Below are 24,269 nucleotides of genomic sequence, written 5' to 3'. Positions count from 1 at the left end.
CAATTGTCCTGGCAGCTCTCCATTGGATGTGGGTGGGAACATTCGGGGTGCCAGGGTAGTGCTATGGGCAGTGCCATGGTTCTGGGATGCTCAGCAGGGAGGATGATGGGGAGCAATGCAGCTGTGGGCTGGGGCTTCCTCTAGGACAAGCTGTCCTCCATATCTTCACAGGAAAGAGGGACGGAGAGAACAGTGTGCCTGTCTTCGGGATACAGATGGATGCTGGACGCTGGGCCCGGGTTCCAGCCAGGGCACCCTGTCTGTGCCTCAGGGGTGGCCCCAACCTCGTCCCTGGCCCTGAGGGGGTTGCGGGGTAAGTGGTGCCTTGATTGTGGCAGTGGATGGCCACTCATAGACCCCTCAGTCTGCAGTCTAGAGTCCCGAGGATCTTTGGGCTTGTACTACCCCATCGCTTGGACCTGGGGACAATCCTTCCTGCCCTACTGTGTGATGTAGGACATGCAGATCTGAAGACAGTCGCAGGGTTCACCTTGGGGGATCCCCTAACCTTGTGTTCCAACTCCCAGCCCAAGTGCACAGTCCAGGATCCCTCTCCTGAAAGTGGGCAGGGCCTTATGTGGTGAACCTCACAGGCAGTACTGCAGAGACACATTAGCGCCATCATGACAGGCTGCATGAGGGTGTCAGAGTCCTAGCCTTGGTGGGGGAGACCACCATATGGTCCCTTGCCTGCCAAGCCTCTTGCCTGCAGGACAGGGGCCACCAGCTCCTCGAGGACGAGGATGCACAAGGAAGCACCCAGAGAGGACAGCCGCTGCCCTACACTGGGACCAGGCAGGTTCCTGGATTGGACGCCGCCGAGGCTGACCCTGGCACCTGGAAGAGCTGCCCCTTTCTCCTGCCTACCCTATGCAGGGGTCCCAAACACCACCCACACCTGTGGCACCCCGACTCTCCTGAGCCCACCCAGCTCGCAGCCCCTAGGTCAACCCCCAGGTACCTCCATGGGCCGAGTGAGCAAAACTGAGCGAGACGGGATCTCTGGCCAGGGCCAGCCACAGCCTGGTTATACCTTCTCCCCAGCGGGTGTGGAGAATGGGCTCCCTCCCCCAGGATTGCAAAGGCTCCCAGTAGCCAGCTACCCCCCCAGGGACATCAAGGTGAGGGGTGCACCCGGAGGCCCTCAGCTCCCTTGCAGCCTGGCACTCTCCCTGCCTGTGAAGCAGGAGAGGGATGCCCTGGCTGAGGATGGAGCTAGCAGCTCCTCGGGGCCCCCAAGTCAGGGCTGGCTGGGAGGCAGCCACACAGCTGGGGGCCCGCTGAAAGTGGAACCTGACCGAGGTCGCCTCCTGGGTGGCCCCTTGGGGCCGGCTGTCCCCACCCACTCCCTATGCCTGGAGCAGCTGCACAGCGCTCCCCCGCCGTGTGCTCAGGGACCACAGCCCCCTGGTTCCAACTGCATCTGCAGAGCTCCTGAGGGTGCACCTGTGGTCAAGCGCGAGCCCCTAGAACCCCAGGGCTGGGCTTCTCACAGTCAGGGAGGGCGCACAAGAGGGGTTCCCAAAAGTGCCTTAGCAACATTGCAGCTGCCCAGAACCTCAGGGTGCATGTTCCTGCCATAAGGGGTTCCTGCTGCTACCCGACTATGCACCATCCTTCAAGTGCAGTGCCAAGGGTCTCTCACCAGAACCTTTCTTTGTGGAGGATGTGGCATGGACCTGCCCAGAGTGACTTCACCATCACCAATGCCCCTGAGAGGGACAGTGTCCACAGGCCACCACCGCATGAGTGGGCTCAAGGCCCACTGACCCACAAACTGAGCTCCTTTCAGAAGGTTCTGTGGTATTTTCTGTGGGCTCTGGCAGTGGGTTTGGCATACTGCAACCTGTGGGACTGGAACTGGAGGGAGAAACCATGGGAGAAGCAGGGCTGGGTACAGGAGGACACACTGTCCACACATAGCCTGGCTTGGACCAGGCAAGGTCAGACTTGTGGCAGAGGAAGCAGCAGGGAGGGGCCTGGACCAGGCCTGAGCTCAGGACCACCAGGGGTGTCTTGGTTGGTGGGCACCTTAGCAAGGCAGCAGGCTCTGCATCCCAGAGAGTTAGGAGTTAGGCTGCATTCTTGGTTCAGGTCTTCACCTGCTCAGATCTGGAGCTGGGCAGCCAAAGCAGCATTTCTGGGAAACAGGGCTGAGTCTCCTGAAGAGATGAGACCTATCTAAGGCCCTTGCAGCTCTACCCACTTGCAGGTGCTCCCTTGAGTATCTCCACCTCAGCAGCAGGAGACCGGCTGCCTGGGCTCCTTCTGTTTCAGCTACCCCTGCCCTGACTTTCCTGTACCCTGGCCTCCCTGTTCCCCTGCCTCTACCTACCCCGGGCTTTCTCTGTCCAGTTCTCTATCTTCCTTGGCTTCACCTGTCCCAGCCTCCTGCTACCCTGTTTCCCCCCCCTGTCCCAGACAAATGATGCTGTGTGCTCTGCTCTCTGTAATTCCAAGAGCATTCATTCTTCCCAGAACACGGATGCCATTCCAGCACCTTCTTCCTTCTCTAGTGTTCAGAACCTCTGTTCACCTGCTCTGGGTCCCCAATGCATCTGCCCTAGTCCCCTCTGTTTCACCGAATCACAGCAGGCACTAGGGGGCAGAGGCCAGCAGACCCCAGCCAGACCCAGGGCGGCAAGTGTGAGCCTCTGATCATGCACCTGCCAGAAAACAGCCTTGTGTGTCTCAGAGGTAGAAATGAAGCCTGGACATCAGTCCCACACTCCCGGAGTGTCCCACACATGGGCTGGACATGTATCCTTTGCCGTGCCAGCACCCCAAAACCATAGCCATCCTGGGCTTGCTGCTGTGAGATGAAGGGGAAGATGACTGTTTCTGCCTCCAAGTGCCATGAACAAGAACAACTCCAGGGTGTTGTTCTGTCTGTAGCTTCTGTCTGTACAGCTGAAAAAAAAAACATGTGGCTCAAAGACACCATGAAAATGACTGCAGCAGGAGAGCAGAAATGAGACTTCAAGTTTCTGCATTCTCCCTTGCTTCTACTACAAAAGAGCAGTAGTCGGTACCTGGACTGAGTTGAGTTTAAAGTGTATATTGTATAACACAACATTTTGTATTTTTTTCTCAGTGCCTTAGAGCTTTCAGATATTTCCACTGTGGTTTGTATTAAAATTGCAATTTGAAAGTTAAATAAAATACATCTTTACTGCAGACGTCTTGCGTTCCTAAGCAAAACCTTAGTGGGGTCAGAAAACCTTCAAGGGAAGAAAAGTGGGTACACGAGCGGACAAATATGAAATATGAAATAATTGAGACCACACAAAATGCACTGTATGGGGACAACTTTACTTTTCAGCTGATGACATTTTAAGCACAACTCTGGTATGCAAAGTAATTTCAGGGAGAAAAAGGACAGAGGATCCTTAGGAGGGACAACACAATGGTACTGGACACTAGAATCTACATATCAAATAACTATCCGATGTAGGTGAGAAAGAGCCCTGCTAGAGGTAAGGGGAATCATTAGATGGAAATGTTTTGGGGTTAGCAAAAAACAGGTTTTTTCAAGAAACAGGAGGAGAGAAACAGGTTCTGCAAGAAATGTTTTTGCAGTCCTGGAAAATGGATTTTTAGGAGAGACAGAAATTATTGTTTACCACCATGGAGCTAGAACCAGAAAAAGCTGCTGGCGCCAGGCTATACAATCTAAACTAGCCAGCGAGGAGCTATTGGCGGGCTTTCTTTGGTACTGAAATTTCTTTATGACTGCAGGATAACTAAGGCCAAATTTCTGTAGTTAGCAAAGGAGACAAAGTCAAATAAATAAAAGTAAAGAGATATATAATGTCACAGCCATGTCAGAAAAATGACAGAAATATTGCCAGTGATCCACGCAGGGGTTCTCCAATGGGCCTTCTGGCAGAGATATTTCTTGGGGGGAAAATCAGGCACTGCACCAGGAAAGCTAAAAGCCATTCTGGTGCGTGCTTCCCTAATAATGGAGACATGCATGCTGCATGCCTCGACACATCTTACTGCTCATCTCAGCCTGGAAAGGCTACATGATTGAAATGAAGTTCCTCTATTGAGTGGAAGTATGGGTTAATGCACACAGTAGGATGGTCATGCTGGACTCTGGTTGGGGAAGGAGACAGCAGGAGGGAACAGTCACCAGCTATAGGTTCTGTGTCCAGCTCTGATCATGGGTCCTTCCTACCTGCCACTAAGAAACCACGATCCTCTAGGTGCGATCTGTCCTGTACCCATTGTGGGAAGGATTGGGGTGGGTCTCTGACCCAATGGGCAGTCCCAAGATCCAGAGGGCTGCTGTTTTTTCCTGCGTGGTGCAGGCAGGGCTTCCCTCAGGAAACCATGTTCTGAGCCTGGAGCAAGCGAGGTCGACAACAGGTTTCCTTATGACCAGCTCTCCCTGCTGTGGTTCAATTCCAATCGCCTCTGGTCGTCCAGGTCCCTCTGCCCTGCCACTGGAGGGGACTTGGTGCCGGTTCTGATGCTCTACCTTCCCGTGATGCTTGCACAAGCTGGGTGTGCCCACTCCTGCCGCGTGCTAAGTGTGTGTGCTCATGTGTGTGCTCGCTTGTGAGCTGGGTGTGCCACTCCTGCCTGTGTGCTGAGCATGTGTGCTCAGGTATGTGCTGGGTGTGGCACTACTCTTGTGTGTGCTGATGTGTGTGTGCTCGCATGTGAGCTGAGCGTGCCACTACTGCCTGTGTGCTGAGTGTGGTGCTCAGGTGTGTGCTGGGTGTGGCTGGTATGCGCATGCGTGGCTCTGCACACGCTCCCCGCAGGCTGGAACCTGCGAGCGACGTCTGTGCCGCGAGCGGAGTCTACCTGCCGCTGCGTGCTCAGTGTCTCCCGCGTGAGCGCCTTCCCTGGGCCTAGGAGGCTGCACTGCACCTACAGCCGTGCTCCGTAGGTCCGCAGGTGCTTCATGTTCGCTGCCGAGGCGGGTGTCACCCTCGCGCCTCGGAAGCCGAGTGCAGACAGCCTGGCGCAGGAGAGGCCCCACCTGCAGTGGCCCAGGGGACTGGGACCGCGGAGAGGCCTACGCGCCTGCGCAGCCCGGCCGCGCTTCCGGAAGCGGAAGTCCTCGCGGCCCGACTTCCGGTCTGGTCTTCCGGCGGGGCTAAGGTGCGGACCCGGGGGCGGGTCGGGGGTCGCGCCGCTCGCTCCCCTTGCGCCTCCGGCCAGGCCCGCCCTCGCCGGTTCCCCGCTCCCTGTGCAGCTCGTCCCGGGTCTTTTCCGCCGGCTGGAGGCCGCTCGCCGCAGCTGTGGACGGCGGAGCGGGGCCGGGCGGGGATGGGACCGAGGGCACGGGGCACCTGACAGCACCTGCGGGCTGGGGGGCCTGAGGACGGGGGACCGGAGGGCCGAGGAGCTGGCGGTGGAGATCCTGACGGCCTGGCAGGGGGGGGTCTGGGGGGAACTTGAGGGCCGAGGGGGCGACCTGACAGCTGGGCGGGGTGGTGGCATCTAGGGAGGATCTGAGGGTGGAAGGGGGAGCCTGACGGTGGGAGGTGGGTGCAAGGGGTACCAGCTAGCTGGGGTACCCGAGGGAGACCTGCCAGCCAGCCAGGTAGCGGAGGACTGGGACCTGCAGTCCGCTGCCTTCTTTGGCCGCAGTAGCAGCGGATGCTCCCCAGGAGGTGGATCCCCGCTCCGCTGCAGCTGTTGGGGTCTCTAAGAGCCTTCCTGAGCCCTGTATCTCCGACCCACACACACCTCTAGGGCCGGCACTTCTGACCCCAGCCCCCAGTGCAGCCGCTGGGCACCATGAAGGAGACAGACCGCGAGGCGATGGGCACGGCGGTGCAGCGGGTGGCGGGCATGCTGCAGCGTCCTGACCAGCTGGACAAGGTGGAGCAGTACCGCCGCCGTGAGGCCCGCAAGAAGGCATCGGTGGAGGCGCGGCTCAAGGTAGGGGGCCACGGCACAGCGGGGAGGACGTTTGCCTTGCATGCAGCGGACCTGCATCCCTTAGGGTCCCCTCAAGCATGTCAAAAGTAACCCCTGAGTGCTGCCGGCTGTGACCCAAAACAAATGAACAAAAAAGGTAGGTTCGCACTGTGATGAGCAGAACAGAACAGCCTGCTGGCACAGTGATGGGAGGCTGACCGGCAGTGTGTAGGATGAGGTTGGTTGTCGGGGTTGGCATCAGGCAACCCTGCTGCTGCTGCAGGAGGCCCTGGTGGGGGAGTCCCGTGTCCTGTCCCCCCGTGTGGTTTCCTGTAATCTTATTTGGGGTCTCATCCCTGGCTTCCACCTTTGAGCCACATCTCTGGCCCTCACCTTAAAAGTAGTGTTTTACTCAGACTTTTCACCCAGTTTTAGGACCCGTGGGAGCTACTCAGATTGTCAGGAGTGTCTCAGATGCAGACTCTTCCCTGGGGAAAGGGATCTACTACTAAGTGCCCAGCCACTGCTCCTCTGCCCTTTCCCTCCTGGCTGCAGCTTTGCTGCCTCTCTGGCAGATCTGTGGGTGTTGCCTTGACTGACCCATTTTGTGCAGGGACCTGACCATCTTTGAGCAGAATCATATTGTGGGTGGAACTGGAATGTTGGCTGGTCTTGAGTGACCCTGAGTCAGAATAATCCTATCTGAGGGGCAACTTGGTCCCAAGAGAGGCACAGTGGGGCACCTTGCACATTAAGGTCCAGGAGCAGTGTCGGGAAAGGGGCCAGGACGTGGCTCAGGTGGGCACTCAGAAGTCATGTGTGAAGCCCTGGTTTCTATCTCCAACACCACATACACAAAAAGGCACTGTCATACTTCCAGTCAGTAGTAAGGATTTGGTCTGTAGAAGCCTTGGATTGTCTCCTTTTTTAGCAACAGAGCTATCTGATTGGGCTTCTGGGCTGAGGTGTGGGGCTCCCTGTCCTTGTTGTTCACGACCAGCTTCCCTCCTAGGCTGCCATCCAATCACAGCTGGATGGGGTGCGCACGGGCCTGAGCCAGCTGCACAGTGCCCTCACCGACGTCAAGGACATCCAGAGGTCCTTGGCTGATGTTAGCACAGACTGGAGGCAGAGCATCAACACGATTGAGAGCCTCAAGGATGTGAAGGACGCAGTGGTGCGACACAGCCAGCTTGCGGCTGCTGTGGAGAACCTGAAGAGCATCTTCTCAGGTAGGGGTGGAAGTGGAAGTGCCTAAGTGGAAGTCATGGAGCGAGTACTACTCAGAGCTATGGGAAGCCTACATGGAGGGGCTTTTTGTAGGCAGAGCATGGCAGGGCTGGCAGAAGTGGTGCTTGCTTTATACTCAATTGTCTGTAGTGTTCATGGATATGGTGGACCCAAGAGGCCCGAAGGGCTGTGCATTTTCAGTCCTGGGGTTTTCAGCACAAACTGAGGTCACTGAGATTCTGCCATGGCGCCTTGGCACATGGCTGCCTATGCCAAGGGCAAGAAACCCTCTGGATCTCACTTGTCATTAGACCTGAAAGAGATGAGAGGTAGGACCTGGGATAGCCTTTCTCCCTGGTCCTGGGAGTGGAGAGAAGCATTCCAGGCCATCAACTGGGACTCTACCTTGTAATGGGCATAGTCCTCACCTCCTACTAGACCCTCCTTCCCTCCTCCTCTTGCCCCCTGCCTCTGTCAGGGCATCTGCCTTCCACCAATGTGTTTCTGTCAGCTGATTCCTTCCCTTTGCTTGTCCTGTGTTTGGATCTCTGGACACTTGTTTCTGCTCTTCCCTGCACTTTGCAGGGTGCTAGTATGTTCTGGTTTAATGCAGGGTTGATACCAGGTAGCTGCTCAGCTCCTCTCACCTACCTTGCACTCCTTTCATGTCTTCCTGTGGGTAAATCCTCACTCCACAATCCTGAGGGAAAAGGGGAAGTGGTTCTGGAGCAGGGCCACTGCAGGAAATAATCCAAACCAAGCTGAAAAGAGATGAAATATATGGTTCTGGGGACCTTGCCACCTGTGGAAAGAGGGGGGAGGGAGGCAAGAGGAGAGGAGAGAGAGAGGGAGAGAGAGGGGAGGGGGAGAGAGAAGAGAGAGAGTAGAGAGAAAAAGAAAAAGAAAGAGAGAGAAGAGAAGAGAGAGAAGCCTACTGGAACTGCAGTCTTTATTGGGAAGATAAAACCACCCCCATTGGTAGAGAATAGGGTTAGGTTGGGGAGAAGAGCCTATCCAGAGTTTCTTTCCTTCCAGGTGGGTTTTTGATTTGTAAAAAGAGGATCCATAGCGGTTGAGGGTGAAATCTGATGCACCATATCAGTTCAGGATAAAGACTGAATAGTCCAACATCGTCTGAGATCATTCTTTGTTCTCTCATACTCTGGGCATGTCTCCAGCCCTCTGTGAGTAGTAAACATTTAAGTGATAGGTGTGTAGGAAACAACAGGGTGAGGACATTGTCTGGTATTGGGCTCAGTGGGTTCAGCCAGGCCCTCTACAGTTGATTTCCATTTCTTGTCTACCTTCTGTCTTGTTGTACTGTCAATTATTGTGAGGATATTGGAATCTTTAATTCTTTTTTTTTTTTTTTTTTTTTTTGGTTTTTGGTTTTTGGGCCACACCCGGCTTTGCTCAGGGGTTACTCCTGGCTGTTTGCTCAGAAATAGCTCCTGGCGGGCACGGGGGACCATATGGGACACCAGGATTCGAACCAACCACCTTTGGTCCTGGATCGGCTGCTTGGAAGGCAAACGCCGCTGTGCTATCTCTCCGGGCCCGGAATCTTTAATTCTTATTGTACAGCTATTTTTTTCAATTTCTAATTTTTGCTTTGTATGTTTTATTTGCATGTGAACGTTTATAATTATGTATATTCTTTCTGGATAGAGCCTTTTACTAAAAGGTAAATTGATTTTTGTCTCATAACCTTTTTTTTTTTGCTTCCCAGCCTCTTTATGGGCTGTACCTGATGGTTCTCAGTGCTTAGTCCTGGTTGTGTGCTCAGGGATCATTTCTGGCTCAGTGGACCATATGGGGTACTGGAGATCAAACTAAGTTCAGATACTTGCAAAGCAAGTATCTTAACCCTGTTATGTATCTCCAATCCTTATGCCACTATTGACTACTAATCTCTTTGGTTACTATTTGCCTATAATCTCATTTTCTGTCACTTTTATTTTCAGTTTATATCTTTTGAGTGTGAGTCTCATGTAGCTACCATAGAGCTGGAGCTGTCTTGTTAGAGAGTTTAATCAAGTTATACTATTTGTGGTGATCATTGATAAGGAAGGAATAAATTTTATTTTATCTATATCTTACAACTTTTAGAGGGAGTGGAAGGTATCCCCAAGAAGTGCTAGGAGACCCAGGTACCCCACAGGTTATTCTCAGCTAACTGAGACAACAGTTCAATGCATGGGCTTGAGGTGTAGTGCTGTATTAGTCCTATGGTGCTGGGGAAGACCTCGGCTATCTTTGGGCCTTCGGGGTTGCACCTGGGAGTTCTAAAGTGACTCTGGTGCTGGAAATGAATACTGGGTCAGTCAGGCCTAGCATGTGCCTTGACTGCTCTATGCTGTCTCTTGGTCCCATGTCTTTCATCCTATTTTGTGTTTATGCCTTCTGTGTTTTAATTTTTTTGTTTTGTTTTGTTTTGGGGCCACATCCAGCAGAGCTCAAAGGTTACTTGTGGCTCTGCACTCAGGAATTACTCCTGCCATGTTCCATGTTTAGGGGACCATATGGGATGTCTGGGAGTGAACCTGGGTTGGCCTCTTGTAACACAAGCACCCTGCCCACTGTACTATCATTCTGACCCTGCCTTACTGTGTTTTATTGCTGGCCTTTATCCTTTCTATTTTCCACATTTTTTCTTTGTGTTCCTTGTGGTCTGTTGTGAAATGTAGGACTCTTGACCCAGAATGATGACCCAGTCTGGCAATGGGCCTCCTTCCTCAAGGCTGGCCTGGGCTTGTATTGTGTTGTGCTGGCTCCTAATTGCTGCAAGTGCCAAGCTGCAGTTGCCCAAAATTCACCCCAGCCCACTGTCTGGGTCTTCCCCTGGGGCTTGGCAATCTTTAGAGGCTTCGGAGTCCAGGATCATCATGGTGATCACTCTGGTTGCTCATGTCTCAGGGAGACCACTCCCCGTCTTTCAGAATCTTACATGCCTCTCCCATGGTTTTCTACAGTACCCGAGATCGTGAGGGAAACCCAGGACCTCATAGAACAAGGAGAGCTCCTGCAAGCCCATCGTAAACTCATGGACCTGGAGTGCTCCCGGGATGGGCTGATGTATGAGCAGTACCGCATGGACAGTGGGAACACTCGAGATATGACCCTCATACACAGCTACTTTGGGAGCACTCAGGGACTCTCTGATGAGCTGGCCAAACAGCTATGGATGGTACTGCAGAGGGCACTGGTCACTGTCCGCCGTGACCCTACTCTCCTGGTCTCAGTCGTCAGGATCATCGAAAGGGAAGAAAAAATCGACAGGCGCATCCTTGATCGGAAAAAGCAAACAGGCTTTGTTCCTCCTGGGAGGCCCAAGAATTGGAAGGAGAAGATGTTTGCAATCCTGGACAGAACTGTGACCACGCGGATTGAGGGGACCCAGGCTGATACTAGGGAGTCTGACAAGATGTGGCTTGTGCGCCATTTGGAGATCATCCGGAAGTATGTCCTGGATGACCTCCTAGTGACCAAGAACCTCATGGTGCAGTGTTTTCCTCCACATTATGAGATCTTTAAGCACCTCCTGCAAATGTACCACCAGGCCCTAAGCACACGCATGCAGGAGCTCGCAACTGAAGATCTAGAAGCAAATGAGATTGTGAGCCTTTTGACATGGGTCTTAAACACCTATACCAGGTAACTGTCCTCGTGTCCCAGGCAACTTGGTGATGACAGAGGAGCTGCTGGTCTGTTTCTTTTATTGTTGTTTTGTTCTGGTACCACAGTACTCAGGGCTTACTCTTGCCTCTGCACTCAGAGATTACTTTTGGTGGGCTCAGGGAAACCATATGGGGTACTAGGAATTGAAACTTGATTGGTTGCAAACACTTTACCTGCTCTACTATTGATCTGGCTCCCTGCTGTCTACTTCCTCTGGCGTTGCTCACACTGTGAGCCTTGGTATATATTCTTGGTCATTTGAGCCAGGGTCTAGCTGTGTGGGAATGCTTGGTGGTGCCTCTGCTCTTGGTATCGAGGCTGTGCCTCTAGGCTTGTTCCCAAGAGACCCTGATCACTCAACTGCTTCATGCTCCGCAGTCACTCATCAAGTGGCTGAGCCCCTTTTCTGCTTGTAAGACCTTTCTGCATGTCCACCTGGAGACATTTCTACTTCACTAGCTAATGGGAGGTTTTTTTCGAATGGGGAGAGGGCATTGAATATTGAAAATAGGACCCCTTCCTCATGCTGTCTTTCTCTGTGGTGGTGGTGGATAGGATCTGCCCTAGTTCTGCCATTCTTGATAGTAATGGACAGAACCTGCCCTCACATTCTGTCATTCTTGTTGCTAGACAAAACACTGCCCTCACACTTTGCCATAATTGGTGGTGGACAGGATCCCACCCTTATATTCAGTCTCTCCCATTGTAGATTTCATCACCTAGTGTTGTGCCCAGTGAGAGACACTGGGGTGTTTCCATAGCTCCCCACCTCGGGTAGTTGCTCTTGCCACAGTGTTTTGTTTCCCTTGCAGTGATTCTTACTCCTGCTTCTCGCTGTAGCGCAGAGATGATGGGGAACATGGAGCTGGCCCCAGAGGTGGATGCTAGCAGCCTGGACTCTCTCCTGTCTCCACACATGGTCTCAGAGCTGCTCGATACCTACATGTCAACCCTCACGGTGAGTGACAGGGCCACTGTGCTCGGGGCTGTCTGGTACCTGTTTTCTGAGCAGGAGTCTGCTGTTGCTGCTGAAGATTATGGGATTGAGACCCTCACACTGTTCTGGGCCTTGAGTCTTGGACCATCCATTTGCTAGTTGAGAGAGAAAAACGGAATGGGTATACTTTGTTCTTTGTTTCTGATTCTGGCTTGGTACTTCATTGCTTCAGTCTGGGAGGCTCTGAAGACTCAGCATTGGCTTTGGTTTTCTTTGTTTTCTTTTTCTTGATGTGGATGTGTGTGTCAGGGGTTAGGATTGGGCGCACCCTACCTTCTCAGGTCTTACTGTTCGTTTTGTGCTGGAGGGGCTCCTGACTCAGGGATTGAGCCAAGGCTGACCACATGAAAGGCAAATGCCTTAACCCCATCTTTACTCCAATTCTTGTCTTTTTCTTTTTCTCTGATGTTCTCTTCCTTAGTCCAATATCATTGCCTGGCTGCGAAAAGCACTAGAAACTGACAAGAAAGATTGGGTACGAGAGACGGAACCAGAAGCTGACCAGGATGGCTACTACCAGACCACACTCCCTGCCATTGTGTTCCAGGTGACTATCCTACATGGGCAGTCCCAGCATCTATGACAAACACCTGTTCGTGAAGTGGGTTAAAGACTGACTGTCTTTCTCTCTGAGGCTAAGGAAACAGGCTAAGCAGCTTTGCCCAAAGCTTTTTTTGTTTTCCTAACCTTATTCATTGGAAGTAGGACCTACTTAGATATTTGTGTGTGATGCTCTCTTGGCTGTTGTATGCAGCCAGCTTTTTTTCATAGATGCCTCATCCTTTTCCTAGTCGAGTGTGATCTGATGGGGTTTGGGAAGAAACTATGTCCTGTTTTCCTCTCTTTACTGGTAGCCTCAAGCTGGGCTGGAGGAATGTAGGCAGGGTCTCCCAGGAACACCATTGGGGAGGGGTGGGTCAACCTTCATCCTTTCCTCTTGAAATGGCATCATGGCTGGTGCCCTGAGTGTAGCACATGGAAGAGCTTTACCTCCAGTCCTTCTCCATCTTTCTTAGCTCCCGTAGCTGTCCTCACTCTTCTCAGCACATAAGCCCTTGAGAGGGTGCACTTGAGTGACTGGCAGAAGCAGTTTGCATCCCCCACTGCAGGGTCATTGCAGGGTAGAGGGAATCCCCAATGTTTCCCAGGAGGAAGTTGCCTATTTCATTTCTTTGAATATGGAGTATTCTGTCTACTAATTATTTGGCTTTATGTTATGGAAATTCAGGTCAAAATTCACAAGTTCTAGGAGGATGGGTAGGAAGGAAAAAAAAATCACAAGTTCTTCCATTTCTAGATGTTTGAACAGAACCTTCAAGTTGCTGCTCAGATCAGTGAGGACTTAAAGACAAAAGTGTTGGTTCTGTGTCTTCAGCAGATGAGTTCTTTCTTAAGCAGGTATGTATGTTTACAGAATACTAGTAATGAAAGTATACATTTAAAACTTAAAAACTTAATCTTTATGGGCCCTAATATGACTGATACTTAAAAAGAACGAGGCCTTTTCATTCCTCAGAAAGGGAAAGCACCCAGGTTGGCATGAGGAAAATCATAGCATACGCAACCATGTGGGAAACTCACATAGAACCTTCCATTTATGCCTTCTAGTCCCTGTCCTGAGTCTTTGGGGGTGAGGATGGGATCTCTGTGAAGCTGCTCCATAGCTGCCCTTGAGAACTGTATCTCTTCCTGTTCCTTGAGTTGTTCATGATGAAGATTTTCAAACCCATGTAGAGTGGGAAATACCCTAAATGCTCTGGGGAAAAAATTGATCCCAACATTTAGATCGAAGGCTGTTCCTCTATCCCTTCCAGACCACCCATGGCAAGCTCTGCTTGCTCACTACTATCATTCCCATGCCTGCCCCTTCCAAATTTTCTAAAGCAAACCCTGAACATTAGTGTCTGTTATATGCATTGTCTACTCTAAGCATAGTATTATCAGCCACACAGAAAATCAGCATCATCCTATGGGCTCATTAATTTGGTATTTGAGATTTTCTAGTGTCTTACTCACATCCTTTTTTTTGTTGGTTTTTTTTTTTGTTTGTTTGTTTGGTTTTGGGCCACACCCGGTGACGCTCAGGGGTTACTCCTTGCTATGCGCTCAGAAGTCGCTCCTGGCTTGGGGGACCATATGGGACACCGGGGGATGGAACCACAGTCCATCCTAGGCTAGCGCAGGCAAGGCAGGCACCTTACCTCTAGCACCACCACGCTGGCCCCACCCACATCCTTTTTTGCTTTTGAACCACATCTGGTAGTACTTCAGGGCTACTCCCAGCTTGGTGTTTTGGGTACATTCCTGTGCTCAGGAGATTGTGAATGAGCCCAGAGGTTCCCATATGTAAGATTAGTACTTTACCACAGAGCCCCATCTCTGGCCATTCAGCCACATAATTTGTAAAGTCAAGTGTTTCATTGGCTTATCAGAATATATCAGGCTTGAGTCCTGATCCCAAAAGTTGCTCCTTCCTCTCCACAGATTTACTATGGGAGTCCTGGCCTGTGGCTCCATTAACTTGTCCATGGGAGTTAACCTGATCTATGAGGATCCCCACCTGATTTCCCGTCAATTACCCCCATAGGTTCCCTGCTTGAGTCCTGTCAGCCTCTGTTCATGGGGGTCCCCACCTGAGTGTCATTAATTAGAAATAGGTGGAATTTTTTTCTTTAGTTGTTTTTCAGCCACACTTAATGGTACTCAGGGGTTACTCCTGGCTCTGTGCTTAGCCCACTCCTAGAGGGCTTGGGGGACAATATGGGGTGCCGGGAATTGAACCTGACTTTACTTCGTGCAAGGTAAACATTCCATCTGCTGTACTGTTTCTTAAGCCCAGAAGTAGGTAGAATTCTTGCAAAGATGAAGTTTCTTCTTTAGTCTCATCTGGAGCATCTGAATACTACTTTGGACTGAGAGCGGAAATGATTATTTCCCATGTCAATTTTCAACTTGCTTCTTTCTTAGGCTCTAAAAGCATCCGTTGATCTCAAGGGTTTCTAGATGTAACTCTACAGTCCCTGAGCATAGTTGGGAAGAGAAGGTGGCAGGTAGCCCTTAGCTGTGTGGGACCCTCTGGTTCTTACATGGAGTTGCTGACCTGACTGGCCAAGTACTGTTGGGAGTGGCCTCCAGACCCTGAGCACTGTCCGGGAGGCCCCCTGCATCTCCTCTTCCCTACCATAGGACTATTGAGATAGCTCAGTTATCTGGGGTTAACTGGATCTAACCAAACCCTAGCACCACATGGTCCCCTAACCACTGAGCCAGAAGCAGTCTCTGAGCACCACCCATGTAGCCTCAGAACAAATAAAAAAGCAAATGGACAATTTTTTTCTTTGGTTATTGGGTCACACCCAGCGGCACTTGAGTTACTTCTGGCTCTGTGCTCAGAAATCCCTCATGGCAGGCACGGGGGACCATATTGGATACCAGAATTCGAACCACCATTCATCCTGGATCAGCTGCGTGCAAAGCAAATGCCCTTTAGCCCTGAATATGGACATTTTATGTACACACACACATTGTGCTTTGTGAGAGTTTGCCAGAGAAATGTAGAATAGTTTGTGGTGATCTCAGTTGTTTCTTGATTTAGAGAACCACTTTATTTTAAACTTGATTTCTTCAGGCATATGCCAATATTACTGATTTCTGTCATAAAGATAATACTCTCCCAATTTTAATTCTGTTGATATTAATTTCCAATCACCTATTTTGTTTGTTTGGGGGCCACACCCAACTGTGCTATGGGCTTATTCCAGTCTGCTCAGGGATCATTCCTGTTGGCTCAGGAGACCATATAGGATGCCAAGATTGAACCTGGGTTGACCTTATGCAAGGCCCTACCCTTGTACTCTAGTCCACAAAAAAATGACTCGTCTTTAAAGTTGCATCTGCTTGATGTGATGCAGTCAAATGTCAGTTGCTTAACACTGAACTCACACACCTGACATGGTCTCACCACAGGTATAAAGAGGAAGCTCAGTTGTACAAGGAGGATCACCTTCGTAACCGCCAGTACCCACAGTGCTATGTACACTACATGGTTGCCATCATCAACAATTGCCAGACCTTCAAGTGAGTGCCAGTGGTCATGGGTGTGACAGGTATGGAGGACCCTCCCTCAAATAGCCACAACTGTCCCCTACAGAGAGTCTGTAGTCAGTCTGAAAAGGAAGTACATGAAGAGTACTATGGACTCAGACCTGGCCCTGAGCCAGCCCAGTGTGGATGGGATTCTGGACAGCATTGCACAGGACGGCTGCGGTAGTTTGCTGGAAGAGGTCTTCCTGGATCTAGAGGTATGTATACCCCTAGTTTCTAGACAGAGAGGGCCATTTGCTGCCCTCTTGGCATATTCAGTGCTCACTCGTGTAAGTGCATGCTCAGTTGGGCTGAGGTTGGGCTTTGTTCTCTAGTGACAAGCTGTCCTGAGTATGGCTCTGGCTTGGATTTACCCTTCTGCTGTACAACTGGATAGAGGCTTTTGCAAATGAGCTAAGCTACATTTATACATGATTCAACTTGATAAATGTCAATGGTTACTCTTCAGGTTTTTGTTTTGTTTTGTTTTGTTTTTTACCCCCACTCTTCAGTTTTTACTTAGTGGGCCACAAAATAGAAATAATGTGAAAAGTTTGCTTCTGCTCTTCTGCAGAGTCTTGGTACCATACTGAAACACAAGCTTATGCTTGTGCACAGCATATAGGACAAGGCCCAACCTGGATGCACTTGGCATCACATGGAGGCATGTACTGTGAACAAGCTGAGCCTTGTAAACACAAAGGTGGCCTGCCTCAGAGACTGTAGAAGCAGATGCTTATGGATCAGGCCCCAGCGGCTTGAGGTGTGGGAGAATGGGAGGATGTGTGATAGGAACTGCTTAGGACTGAGAGACTGGAAAATTGGGGAGAAGACTAAGTATGGACTTGTAAGTTGAGGTAGAATATAGAAAAATGACACAAGCACTTCACAGTGAAAAAACTACGTGTCCTCAGCATGAATCAAAAGACCCTTATCTGCTATCTTCTGAATAGCAGCGTAAAGCTGAGCTTTAGCTGTTGTGAGCAGGTTAACCAGGACCAGAGGCAGCCTTAATTTTGTATGTGGCCCTAAGGCAGGAGAGGCACCTACCCATAGTTGAGAGAGCATTGGGTGGGGAGGGCAATTTGGCATCAGGGTTGCTATGACTACCGTATTTGCTGGCATATAAGATGATCGGGCTATAAGACTACCCCCTAATTTTGCAGTTAAAACATAGGTTTAGGCCTATATTCGCTGTATCAGACAGAACGTTCCTGTGCTACATGTGCTGCATGTGTTCCTGTGCTCATGTACCACAGTGAGCCAATCACAACAAGCAAAGGTTCTACTGTAATAGACTTCCTCTCTGACTCTGGCCAATCTGAGCAGGTTTTTTACAGTGTAGATTCGGGTCCAGAACATTGTCTAATTTGCATGCATAAAAAGCCTGCTTGGATTGGCTGAGTTAGAGAAGCGGTCCGAGCAGCCTTGCAGTGATTGGTGCAGGATCGAGTTGGAAAATTCGTTTTGTGGCAATATTCAGACAATTTTCGTTTAGCGGCATATTGAAACATTTTTTGGGATATACTTTGTATACTTTGTATAAGAGGACCCCCGATTTTCAGTTGACTTTTTTTTTGTTTCAAAAGTTGTCTTATATGCCGGAAAATATGGTATTTTGCAGATCTTTGAGCAGTTCCTTTGTGGACTGTCACCTGTGGATTCTCTGCAGATTGTCTATACTTGTGAAATGAGCTATTTTCCCGACTGTGGGAAGCAGGCAAGCCCATGAGTGTCTGCAGTCTCTGTGTGTAGGGCTGTGTGTCTGAGGGCTGTGCTCTATGTCATGATACCTACAGGCCTCACTGTAGTTGGCAGTAGTTCCATTCTCCCATTGTCAAGACCCAGGACATGTTCAGCATATGATTTTGTCTTTCAGCAACATCTCAATGAACTGATGACAAAGAAGTGGCTTCTTGGCTCCAATGCTGTTGACATTATCTGTGTCACAGTGGAGGACTACTTCAATGACTTTGCCCGAATTAAGAAGCCATACAAAAAGGTAAGAGTGAGCTGAACTTTTAAGCAGCTAGTGGGAAGATACTGGCAGGTGAGTGGAGCCAGCTGGATTTTTTGTTCCTTCCATGATTTCTTGCTGAATTATTTCATCTGTGTCTGAAAGCTCTGTGATGTTCTGGTAGACTGCTGGTCCTCTCTAACCCTCTTTGCAGTGTGCTAGAGCACTTTGGCCTTCCTGTGCATCCATTCCCCTGGAGCCAGCACACTCCATACTTCACTGGGCACCTCTTTGCTTAGTCTTATATATCTTCTATGCATCCCCCTCTTTGTTGTGGGAAGCTAGTCTCCATTGCCACCTGGTCACACTTTCTTGAGCCAGTGCAGTCGTGCTATCTGGACAGTTCATTTCAGCCTGCCTGTAAGTGGGTGGTACCTGGTCCCCATCTCCTTGGGTGTTCTGGTCCCCGTGCAGTGTGCATAACTGACCTCCCAGAAACTCCCAAGCATAGATACTGCCTCTTTGGAAGCTCCTGGCACCTTTTCAAACACAAGTAGTCAGCAGCATCTGACAGGTAGTCAGCAAGGTATGATGTGTATGCTCCCAGGTGTCAGTCCTGTGGGGCTGTAGCCAGAGAAGGCCCCAGTGTCCCTACTAAACCCATACTCTGCTCAGTGCAAGTGACCTATGGCTCTGCAGATGGTGCTATCCTCACACCTGTGGGGGTTTGGTAGAGGTTCTGCTGTGACAGCTTCGAGAATTTCTGAGACACAGTCCCAAACAAGCTCCTCACAGACTCTTAGGCACAGTGTACTTGCTCCAGCCAGTGCCCTGTTGAGTTGCTAGCAGGCAGAAAGGAACATACCACTCCTCCCATATGCCAAGTTGATGTGCTTTTCCCCCAGAGGCTGACAGCTGAGGCACACCGGCGTGTGGTGGTGGAGTACCTGAGGGCTGTCATGCAGAAGCGTATCTCCTTCCGGAACGCAGAGGAACGCAAGGAGGGCGCTGAGAAGATGGTCAGGGAAGCTGAGCAGTTACGATTCCTATTCCGGAAGCTATCTTCTGTGAGTGAGCCCCAATTATTGAGCCCTAGGAACCCTAAAATACTGTACTCTAGATTAGCCAAGCAGTAATAGTAACCAAGAACAAAATCACTGACTTTCCTCTTTGTAAGTGGGCAGTTCTGCCCAGCTTCTACCAGCAGTGCTAGACCACCTCATTCGGTTTTCCCATTCTACATTGCTGGGTTCCTTCAGAACCTTTCAGACCAGGCTCCCTAACATCCTAACCCTCAGATTAGGCTCTTCTAAGAGACTCAAAATTTCTCAGTCCAGGGATCCCTTCAGACATTAACCCCTCAGACCAGGCTCCTCTCAGACCTCTCTAACTCCTCAGACCAACCTTCCCTCAGACAAAGAATCTCCACAGACTCTCTAACCCATCCAATTATGCTCTCCTCAGACTGTAACACCTCTCAGCTCCCCTCAAACCAGGGATCCTCTCACATACTAACCCATCAGACCAAAGACTCCCTCAGATCAAGTTCCTTTCGCAACAGGTATTTCCTCATATTCTCTAACTTCTCAGATCAGGTTCCCTTCAGAATTAAGGTTCCTTTCACTTTAACCCCTCAGATCAGACTCCCTGAAACCAGGGATCCCCTCAGATTAATCTCTCAGAGACACTAATCCCTCACACCAAGGATCCTCTCTGATTAGGTACTCCTTGGATCAGGTTCCTTTCAGACCAGGGATCCTCTCAGACCAGTTTCCCTCAGTCTAAGGGATTCTCTTATATTCTAATCCAGGGGTCTCAAACTCAATTTACCTGGGGCCACAGGAGGCAAAGTTGGGGTGATCCTTGAGTGCAAAGTCAGTAGTAAGCCTTGAACATTGGGGGGTGTGACCCAAACAACTAAAACAAAAAAAAAGATTCCTCTAGGGCAGGGCCACAAAATGTTGTACGGAGGGTCGCAAACGGCCCATGGGCCATGAGTTTGAGACCCCTGCAGTCCAATCCCTTGCACCAGACTCCCCTCAGACCAGAAATTCATTCACTCTCTAACCCCTCAGACTAGTTATCTCCTTAGATCAGGTTTCCTTAGACTAGGGATTCTCTCAGATCAATCTCCCATCAGACCAAAGGTCCAATCATACTCTAAAGCCCCAAATCTGGGATTCCCTTAGACCTGGAATCCCCTCAGATATCCTAAGCTTCATTCAGATCACGACACCAACCTGGACTTTCTTAACCTGTCAGAAACCTGTGCTCCCACCTCAATATCCTAACACATTTTCTTGATGACTCCCCCATGTGGGTAGATTTTTTTTGTAGGTGGTGGGCATACCAGCCAGGTGGTATCTGGCAGGGTTGGCTTGTGCTCACCCCTAGTGTCAGGGTCACCTGTCATTTCCATAACTTCTATTTCCTAGGGACTTGGTGAAGAAACAGATGGACACTGTGACACCATTGTTGCTGTTGCTGAGGTCATCAAGCTGACAGACCCTTCTCTGCTCTATCTAGAAGTCTCAACACTGGTCAGCAAGTACCCAGATATTAGGTAATGGCACTTTTGTTTTCTGGGAAGTGGTTCATCAGTAACAAGGCTATTTTGAGGTCATAGTCAAGTTCATAGGGAAGATGAGGGGTCATAGGCATTAGGTGTGAACCACATGGGAGATGTGACAGATGGCAGTTGTGAGCGTAGTGTAATAGGTCATGGGTATTGTGGTACCTGTTGTGGCCATTCCAGCTACTAGATGTGTGCCCATAACCAGGATGTCAGGGGCCGGGCGGTGGCGCTGGAGGTAAGGTGCCTACCTTGCCTGCGCTAGCCTAGGACGGACCGCGGTTCGATCCCCCGGCGTCCCATATGGTCCCCCAAGCCAGGAGCGACTTCTGAGCGCATAGCCAGGAGTAACCCCCGAACGTCACTGGGTGGGGCCCAAAAAACAAAAACAAAAACAAAAACAAAGGGGCCAGGCGGTGGCGCTAAAGGTAAGGTGCCTACCTTGCCTGCGCTAACCTTGGACGGACCGCGGTTCGATCCCCCGGTGTCCCATATGGGCCCCCAAGCCAGGAGCAACTTCTGAGCACATAGCCAGGAGTAACCCCTGAGCGTTACTGGGTGTGGCCCAAAAACCAAAAAAAAAAAAAAAACAGGATGTCAGTGCAGGGGCCATAGGTGGGAAGTTTAGGCATGGTGAGAGCAAGGAGTATTTCTGAGTAGGGGCCTCTGCTCCAGGTCTGACCAGGAGAACACCACCAGCAAGGGTCTATGCCTACTGTGTCTTCTGCAGGGTTGCCTGCCTGTCCTCTCTGTGCCCCCATCCTCTGCCCCACATCCCGAACACACACAGACAGATCAGAGACCAGCAGAAATAAAGCAGAGAAGACCAACAGTGCAAGACAGATCAGGCCTCTCCCTCTGCCTTAAGGACACCCTGTCTAGGATATTGTCTGAGCTGGAGCAGGGCCCCCCTGACACTTCTATGCCCTGTTTGTCTTTCTAGGGATGAGCACATTGGAGCGTTACTGGCCATGCGAGGAGATGCCAGCAGGGACATGAAGCAGACTATCATTGAAACTCTGGAGCAAGGTCCTGCTCAGGCCAACCCCAACTATGTGCCCATCTTTAAGGAAATTACTGTCCCCAGTCTGAACGTAGCCAAGCTCCTCAAGTAGCCCTTGCTACACCCTATGCTGAGTCATATGCCATAGTTAGAACTCAAGCCATGCTGAGTTACTCCTATGAGACTCCCAAGTGTGAGAACCTCTTTGGTGAGGAAAGACTATGGGAGGGGCCCTGGGTTCCAGAGTGAGCACTCTTTCACTCTGCTGTATAATAAAAGTGGTCATATCTGAGATGTGGAATGGGTGCAGAAACTGCTGCAGGATGAAGTGCCCTACACCTGGAAGTGGCCTGGGTCTGCTATGGGCTATGTGGGCCCACCTGAGGCTCATGGTCAGTGTCCTACACACATACCTGCCCTGCCAGTGCAGCTTCAAACCCTTGCGTGCAGGTGGCAACCTGAGCATCCATTTTATGATGGAACATACTACCTGAGCCTGTTTCCAGTGACTGCCATCTCCTTAGCATCACCCCCTTCATAGGGGTCCTCACCCTGTACCTCCAAGCAAATGGGGAGGCTGCTAGTCTCAAACTTTCTGGGGCTAGAGCAGCTGTGTCCGTCTTCTGAGGCCAGGTCCCTCCAGCTCAGGGCCTCCTCAGCCTGGAGTCCAAACCTGAGATGTTGATCTCAGAGGCCCATCTGCATTGTGTGGTGCCACAAAAACTGCCTTTTGACAAATATCTTCCAGCTTGGGAAGTATTTATGTTCTCTTGAGTGGGTTTCTGGAGCCAAGAAGAGGCTCTGGCTCTTGACTTACTTTAGAGATTAGCCATCTTGCTATAGCTGTCTTGGTGCTTAAGAGAGGGCCTTGAAATAGGGGTCCTGTCTCCAAGCTGGATACCTTGCATCATAACACAAAACGATGAAGGAGAGGTGAGGTTGAACTTCATGTAACGGTCCTCAGAAGGCTTGGATTGGGGGTGTGCCCCTGGGAGCCTGGATATAGCAAAGAAAGATCATGGAGGGGCTGTTCCACCTGGGCAAGCTACCTCTGCCTGTGCTGGCCTTGCAGTGTTGGATGCTTAGTCTCACCAGCGGAGCTGCTGGGACACAGAGTTTGAACCCATAATGCCTTGAAACATTTTTAATGGATTTGATCAGTCTGGCTGGGATCTGTGATGGCCCTTGCCCAGATGCTACCAATAGGCCCCAGGCACACTTGAAGGCACGTTATTCTGATTCAGTTACACAAACGACTGCAGTTGCATTCACAAAAGAACATACACGATTTTCACTACTGATAAAATGCATTTCAATCCCCATTTCAATGAAATTCGTAAATCTTTCGTGATAGATCAATTGTACACAGTATATCAGCATTATAATGGTTATTTTCAAGAAAATACAGAGGTGAGAAATATCCTTAAATGTGTGTACTTTCCAACCTACCATAAAAACAGGCCAAAGTTCAGTATTAAATAAATAGGACTTCTTCCCAAGGCATTTCACAAGTTCTAAGGTAGTACATTCACAAGACTACATTCTGTTAGACAATCATGAAGGAGCAGCTAAGATTATCGCTTGTGTCGGGGTCAGGTGCATCAGCTCCCTCCCTTCAGCTGGCCTGGGGCACAGCTCTTCTGGACAACCTGTGTGGTCCTACCTAATAGGAAATCTGTCTGTGGAGCCCCAGAAAGACCCATAGCTGCTTGTGGAAACCAAATCCGGGGTGATTCAGACAGCTGGGAGACACCCTACAGGCTGAACCACAGTCCTGGGACTGGGTTGGTGATCACAGTGCTATGGAACCTGTGGGTTCCCCTGTAGCTGAGGGCTGAGCTCAGGATCCACAAGGAGCCCGCCTGCGGGCGCTGGGCGAGGGCTGGAGCCTTCTCAGCACTCAGCTGCCTAAGGACCCATGAATCAGCCTGCAAGGCCTCTCCTGAGCCTAGCACTAACTGGCAGGGAGTCTGGAAGCTTCTGTGCTACCCCCACGACTCTTTCCCTTTTGATAAAAGAATCCTTCCCTTTGCCGAAGGCAAGCAATAGCCTGAGTCCAAGGGCAGTATCAATGGGGGTGTCAGACCCCCCCCCAGTGCTCCCCAAGAATGACAGGATAAAAGGCCCTTCCCAAAGGCGTCATCCTGAGGGAGGAGTGTTTGTGCATATCCTTAGGGGGAGCCAGAAATCCTGTAAGCCCCCCGTTCACGCCCGCGCCAGCCCCTGCAGCAGCTGTGAGCTGTGGGTGCACCTGAGGCCAGGAAGCCTGGATGGGGCCTGGCACGCTCTACGTCTCCGGGTGGGCAGCCCAGTGCCTGGGACCCTGCGTGTCTGGCCGTGAGTGACGCTGTCTGTGCCTACGGGACCGCTAAGGGGGACAGAAAGGGCGCCTGGGTCTCGGAGGCCTGCATCCATCCATCCATCCATCCACCCTCCACTTTCGGAAGGACGGACGGACGGACGGCAGAGTCCATGGGCGCCCTAAGGGTTTGGACTCTGGGGTCCCCTTGCGGGGGTGGGAAACCCGTTTCAGACTCCTGAGTCACAGCGCTCGAGCTGCTCCGAGCGGATGGGGACTTTGGGGAGGCGGCCCGGCCGCGCCCCTCCTGCCCGAGACTTGGCGCGGGGCCCCGAAGAGTCAGTCAGTCGGTCCCGGGGCTGTTGCAGCCACGTCTGGTCCTTCCCGGTGCAGATCCTGGACTTCGTCCGCGGGCGGACAGCGCGCGGTGGGGAAGACAGCCCCGCAGGGCGTGGCCTCGACGGGGAGACCCTCCTGCGAAGGCCCCGGAGGCGGGGGACGGGACGGCGGCGGCGGCGTCACAGCGGCGTCTCCTCCTGCTCCAGCGAGTGCGGGGGGTGGTAGCAC

General features: G+C 51.1%; 1 protein-coding gene across 1 annotated transcript; it reads left to right on the top strand.

The window, feature by feature from the left end:
- The first annotated feature begins 5,441 nt into the window (after positions 1–5,441).
- EXOC3 (exocyst complex component 3) lies at positions 5,442–21,697 on the top strand. The gene is made up of 12 exons (XM_049767917.1): positions 5,442–5,904; positions 6,896–7,115; positions 10,086–10,767; positions 11,632–11,749; positions 12,210–12,335; positions 13,086–13,186; positions 15,755–15,865; positions 15,939–16,089; positions 17,751–17,873; positions 18,734–18,895; positions 20,264–20,391; positions 21,344–21,697. Exons 1-12 carry the CDS (start codon positions 5,761–5,763, stop codon positions 21,513–21,515), a joined length of 2,238 nt encoding a protein of 745 aa, XP_049623874.1. The 5' UTR covers positions 5,442–5,760; the 3' UTR covers positions 21,516–21,697.
- Positions 21,698–24,269: the final 2,572 nt, after the last annotated feature.

This window comes from Suncus etruscus, chromosome 2, assembly GCF_024139225.1.
Source record: "Suncus etruscus isolate mSunEtr1 chromosome 2, mSunEtr1.pri.cur, whole genome shotgun sequence".
Classification (NCBI taxonomy): Eukaryota; Metazoa; Chordata; class Mammalia; order Eulipotyphla; family Soricidae; genus Suncus; species Suncus etruscus.
The sequence above is the reverse complement of the archived record's forward strand: the minus strand, read 5'-3'. Positions and strand labels throughout refer to the sequence as shown.

What these genes read in the sequence shown, in the direction of transcription:
- EXOC3 (XM_049767917.1), top strand. Translation starts at nt 5,761, where the DNA reads ATGAAGGAGACAGACCGCGAGGCGATGGGCACGGCGGTGCAGCGGGTG. An exon ending in GTCTTAAACACCTATACCAG is followed by an intron (nt 10,768 to 11,631) that starts GTAACTGTCCTC and finishes TTCTCGCTGTAG; the next exon opens with CGCAGAGATGATGGGGAACA. An exon ending in TTAAGAAGCCATACAAAAAG is followed by an intron (nt 17,874 to 18,733) that starts GTAAGAGTGAGC and finishes CTTTTCCCCCAG; the next exon opens with AGGCTGACAGCTGAGGCACA.